Here is a 5,705-nt window from a genome sequence, read left to right as displayed (position 1 = left end):
TTATTATTATTATTATTATTATTATTATTATTATTATTATTATTATTATTATTATTATTAATATATTGTAAAAAATGATGGCTATTGCTGGTCTACGACCGTAATAGTTATTTGTAATTTGTGCATGACAAAAGTAAAAGACTTGACCTTACATAGATCATTGTAAAAACAAAAATAAGCAGTGAAATTAGAAAGACTATTGGCACATAACCTTTACAGATTTAATTGTCTATACATTAAGAGGAATGTATAAAATAGTATCCAAACTTCAAAAAGGCAAAAAAGGCCATAATACAGCAATTGAAGAATACAATAGAATTCAGTTGAGTACTGAAGACTTTACGTGGTTGGGTAATAAAAACAAACAGTAAATTTCAGAGAGTGCCAAGGACTGCACAATACAATTCAACAAAATACAATTTCTTAAAAAAAAAAAAAAAGAATAAAAAGTCAGGAATTCATGTTCTGATGCAGTGGAATTAGGTATTTACTATTCAGCAATAGAAAATTTCCCAAATATCAGCATGCAGATTGTTCCAAGTTCAAAATGTTCCAAATTTAAAATTGCCATTTCAAAGATACCAAACTCAGAAAAGTGCACACCATAGTTGGAAGTGTTGTACTGAGCTTGGAAGAAAGCAGAGCTGTTCTAAGTTATGTTTTTTTAAGAGTTCCAGTGTCCTATAACTGGCTTGTTAGTGTTTTAATTCATTCAAGACATACAGAGAGAAGATATAGTATATATGCTGTAAGTACAGTAAATACTGTGGGGTCTCCAACACGTGGTACCAGTACCGGTCCATAGCCTGTTAGGAACTGGGCCATGCAAATGGCAGGCAAGTGAAGTGAAGCTTTATCTGTGTATGTACGGGATCTAGGTTGCATGTGAAACCCTCCCCTCTCCCCCAGGTCTGGAAGACAATTTTTCTTCCAAAATCGGTCCCTGGTGCCAGAAAGATTGGAACAGCTGATCTATACTGTAGTGTACATAGTATGTAATTTATAATGTTTTTTATTTATGCAGACCACCAGGACCTTTGGTGTTTGTGTGAAAATCATGTAAAATCTTATGCAATGGGGCATGACATAATATAACAGCTGTATGTCATTTTCCAAAAGCTCAGGGGACTGGGTGTACCATTCTGATAGATTAAATATAGTGCTTTTTCTTTATTAACTATGATTTTAATCAAATTTGCATCTTTTTGTTACTCTTTCTTGCAGGTCTTCGGGTCAATGGAGAACTCATCACTGCTTACCCACAAGTAGTGGTGGTTCGTGTACCAACACCATGGGTGCAGAGTGATAGTGATATTACAGTCCTTCGCCATCTGGAGAAGATAGGCTGCCGGCTAATGAACCGTCCACAAGCCATACTTAATTGTGTCAACAAGTTCTGGACATTCCAAGAATTGGCTGGTCATGGTGTGCCTCTTCCAGATACTTTTTCTTATGGTAAGCCAAGAAAAATTCCACAATTATTATGCATCTGTGAAATATTAACTGAAACTAACATTCAGTATATCTTCAGAGCTTTTGTGTTGACAGGAAATGATCCAACACATAGTTCAACAGGTCCCTTCTTGTAATTTAGTTTTATCACAAGCAGCTTCCTGCAACTGAGAATGAGTGTGTGTGTATATACATCCCCTCCCCATTTAAATACAAGGAATAGCATTAATTATGCAGAGGGTTAAACTAGAAGACCTCCAAGGTGCCTTTTAAGTTTGTTATTTTATGTTCTGTGTTCATTTATATTGGCTGGCAATCTCTCCTGGGCTGGTAAGATGTAGTTTTCTCTAGCCTCATGAGGAAGATATGCCCCTTGTTGTTGCCCCTCCATACCTACTTTTTTCTTTGGCAATTTTTTTATTTCAACTGCTTCTATTTCTTGTCTTGACCCTAGTTTCCTCTGGAACTAACAAGGCTTTAGCAGCCAGTGCTGCCTATAATCTTGGTTCTGCAGTCATCACCTTCTTTTTTAGAATTCTCATCCCTCCTCATTTAGCCAGCTTAACCCATATCAACTTACTGTCTTCCTATTTCTTGTTGCTGCCCATAAAAAAAGTGTTACCTCTTCTCCCATATCACTTCTCAGCTTTTTGATTAAGATCAAGTGTAATATCTCCAATTTTATGTTAACAGCTGAATAAACAATATGTACATCTATAAACTTAAGTGGCACAATAGCAGATAGCAGTCCAGCTGTTGTGTTCTTTAACATAATAAACATTTTTTCCTAATTATTTTTCCTAATTATAGAGCTCCTGCTTGAGCAGGCGGCTGGACTAGAAGACCTCCAAGGTCCCTTCCAGCACTATTCTGATTCTGATTCTAATTTTGTGCTTGTGATAGAAAACAATAGAACTCTGTTGAAGGGCAAATACTATATAACTGTGAGAGGGATCTAGTATGAGCCAGCAGTGTGCTGCAGCTGCAAAAATGGCCAAGGCTGCATCAACAGATAGAGCGTCAAGATGATGAGAAGTGATAATGCCACTTTATCATGCACTAGTGAGATCACATTTAGAATACTGCATCCAGTTCTAATCATAAGATACAAAAAAAATGTTGAAACCCTAGAAAGAATGCAGAGAAGAGGAACAAAGATTATGAGGAGTCTGGAGGCTAAATCGTGAGATGAACGGTTAAGGGAACTGGATATGTCTAGCCCGGGGTCGGCAACCTGAAACACTGAAAGAGCCACTTGGACCCGTTTCCCTCACAAAAGAAAAAACTGGGAGCCGCAAAATGTGTGTGTGTGTATGCGTGCGCGCGCGCGCATGCGTGAAACGGGGCACTTGATTGAAGAGGCTGGATCAGCTTCATTTTCTTCCCTCTGAGCCCGGAACCCCCAACGCCCCTCCCCGCTTTCATCCAGAAAGATTTGCGCTTTTTCCGAACCCCGAATCGGTCCCTTCCAGCAAGTTGCCAAGCCTCCCCTCCCTCCTCCTTCCCTGGCAGCTACTGTGTTTAAATTTGCTTTTTCTTGGGTGGCTACAGAGCTTCCTTCGTTTTCTTTCCTTCCTATCCCTCTTCTCCTCCCCTACCCCCACCTTCCCTACAATGCCCTTGCACTGCGGTGTATCCTCCTCTCCCATACATGTTAAAATTTTAAAGTATGGGCAGCTCTGCCGTCCTGGGTTCTCCTCCCCTTAGAAAAGAGTGCTCTCCCCCCACCCCGCGTCTCCCTCTCTGGGACGTTCTTCTTTCCGCCTTTTGGCGCAAAGGTTCCGAGGGAGCGGAGGAAGAGGCTGACGGGGAGAAGAAACTGCTGCGGCAAATCTTCCGAGGTGGCAGTAGACGGCCGCTCGGGCTCGCCTATCTCAGCCTGCTGCGGGAGGCCGGAGTTCTGCCTCGGGAGGAAGGCGAAGGGACGTGGCTGCCCGTTCTCCGCCCCAGCCGGGACTGCCGCCCGGCCCAGCCGGGGGAGATGCGTGGCCGGCTCGGCTTCCCAGGGAGCGATGCCCCCGCTGGCCCAGGGAGACGCGTGGCCGGCTCATCTTCCCAGGGAGTGATGCCCCTGCCGGCCGCCGCCCCAGCCATGAGTGCCGCCCGGCCCGGCCCGGGGAGACGCGTGGCCGGCTCGGCTTCCCAGGGAGTGATGCCCCCGCCGGCTGCCGGCCCAGCCATGACTGCCACCCGGTGAGACGCGTGGCCGGCTCAGCTTCCCAGGGAGTGATGCCCCCGCCGGCCCAGCCATGACTGCCACCTGGCCCGGCCCGGGGAGACGCATGGCTGGCTCAGCTTCCCAGGGAGTGATGCCTCGTTGCCCTAGTCGGGACTGCCACCCGCCCCCTCCTGGGGAGACACGTGGCCGGCTCGGCTTGCCAGGGAGTGATGCCCCTGCCAGCCGCCGCCCCAGCCATGCCTGCCGCCCAGCCCGGCCCGGGGAGACGCGTGGCCGGCTCAGCTTTCCAGGGAGTGATGCCCCCGCTGGCTGCCGCCGCAGCCAGGACTACCGCCCGGCCCCGCCTGGGGAGACATGTGCCTCTCTCTCCTTGTCTCTCTCTGCAAATGGCGGAGGAGGCTCCGGAGCCACAGGGGATGGCTCAAAGAGCCGCATGCGTCTCTGGAGCCGCGGGTTGCGACCCATGGTCTAGCCTAAGAAATAGAAGGATTAGGGGGAGACATGATACCTGTTTTCAAGTAATTGAGGGACTGTCACAGAGAAGAGGTTGACTTACTCTCCAAAGCACCTGAGAGTAGAAAAAGAAGCAGTGTGAAGTTCCTTAAAAAGAAATCCAATATGGAACTAAGAAGAAATTTCCTGACAGTGAGAACATTTAAAGTTGTTGTTGCTCCATTGCTGGAGGTTTTCAAGAAAAGATTGGATATCCTTCCAGCAGTATGATTCTATTTGGTTTAACTTCTGGTTATATTTGAGATAGATTTTCTAATTTGTGAATGACAGAGACCCACCTGTTTTCCTTTCCCTATAGTGTACGGGTTGCATCCCTCCTACCAGTTCTCCTCCTAACAGTTGCTATATTAGTGTTTAGCAATTAAACCTGCTAAACATTGCTACCAGGTCATTTTCTGTATTCTATTGTTTCCCATTTTCTTGACACATTTCATAATACTAAATACAACAACCAGAAAGCTAGATTCCTTCCTTCTGACTTCCCACCCACACATTTCAGAGTACAGTAAAAGTGGGATTCATTTAACCAAAATATCTCTATAAAGATCTCCCAAACCCAAGAAAATGAATTACAAAAGGATTAATTAGATCAAATCAAAAAATCCAAAAGTACCACTAAACCAACAGCAATAAAAAAATTTCTGAAAAAAATATTAAATTGATTATGGCTTGCTGATGTTAGTTGTGTATATTCTGTGCATGCTCTTTTGTTCTATTGATTTTGGAACTTTTGGAATGCCTTTCTATAAAGGCATCTGGAAGCTCAAGATCAACAGGAACAAACACCATTCTCAGAATACACACACTACACAATACAAGTAAATTCAGCTAGGCAGCAGACTAGTCACATCAGTGCAGCTAGGTTTTGCTTTTACTTCACTTGGGTCTGACTTTAAGCAGTAGTACATGCACTTTGCCTGCTTTCTTTTGAAGACCTCCCACATTACCCAGTCACATGAACTCCAGCTTTCCCATAGGAATCTTTACAAAAAACTGCAGTAGCTTATCTTCCAAGCAGTTAAGCAATGGCTTGCTGATTGGAAAAGAACAGAAGAACTTCTTCATCTTCCTGGGCTTTGTACTCTGCTACTCTGCCAGCAAGATCTGATTGCTGGCCCAGCGACGGATTCTATTGCAAATAAGGGCTGTTTCCAAAGGAGGCAGAGGAGGAGAGGTCCTGGGGCTTATGCATGCGTGAGAGATGGCGGTCTTCGGTGAATAGCTCCGAAAAACGCGGAGCCCGAAATGGCTAAAGGGGGAGCTTGGAAAGCTCCTTGAAAGGTCCGGAGACTCCCCCCCTCCCGGTAAGCCCCCCTGGACTAGATACGGGACGCATGGGGGCGCGGGGGACGTGGAGCCGACTGGTTACCGTTTTTCGGCCTCTTCGGCTTCCCCGGCCTTCCGTCCTCGGCGGTCCCGTTGGTGGTTTGTGGGTGGCTTCTCCGGTGGCCCTTGGGGCGGACAGCTCGGCCCGAATCGCTCGGCCCGGACCATCTGGCTGCGGAGATGCTCGTGGGGGAGGCAGCGGCCTGGGCGGCTCGTATGGCTTCTCGTGGGAGAT

At 46.0% G+C, this 5,705-nt stretch overlaps 1 protein-coding gene across 1 annotated transcript in view; it reads left to right on the top strand.

The window, feature by feature from the left end:
* RIMKLB (ribosomal modification protein rimK like family member B) overlaps positions 1 to 5,705 on the top strand; it is a 75,774-nt gene that overhangs the window by 47,385 nt on the left and 22,684 nt on the right. The window contains exon 3 of the mRNA XM_015817168.1: positions 1,225 to 1,455. Within this exon, the coding sequence (XP_015672654.1) occupies positions 1,225 to 1,455 (231 nt within the window). The remainder of the gene's footprint in view (positions 1 to 1,224; positions 1,456 to 5,705) is intronic.

The sequence above is a fragment of the Protobothrops mucrosquamatus genome, unplaced genomic scaffold, assembly GCF_001527695.2.
Source record: "Protobothrops mucrosquamatus isolate PMUCROS unplaced genomic scaffold, P.Mucros_1.0 scaffold_125, whole genome shotgun sequence".
Lineage (NCBI taxonomy): Eukaryota > Metazoa > Chordata > Lepidosauria > Squamata > Viperidae > Protobothrops > Protobothrops mucrosquamatus.
The sequence above is the reverse complement of the archived record's forward strand: the minus strand, read 5'-3'. Positions and strand labels throughout refer to the sequence as shown.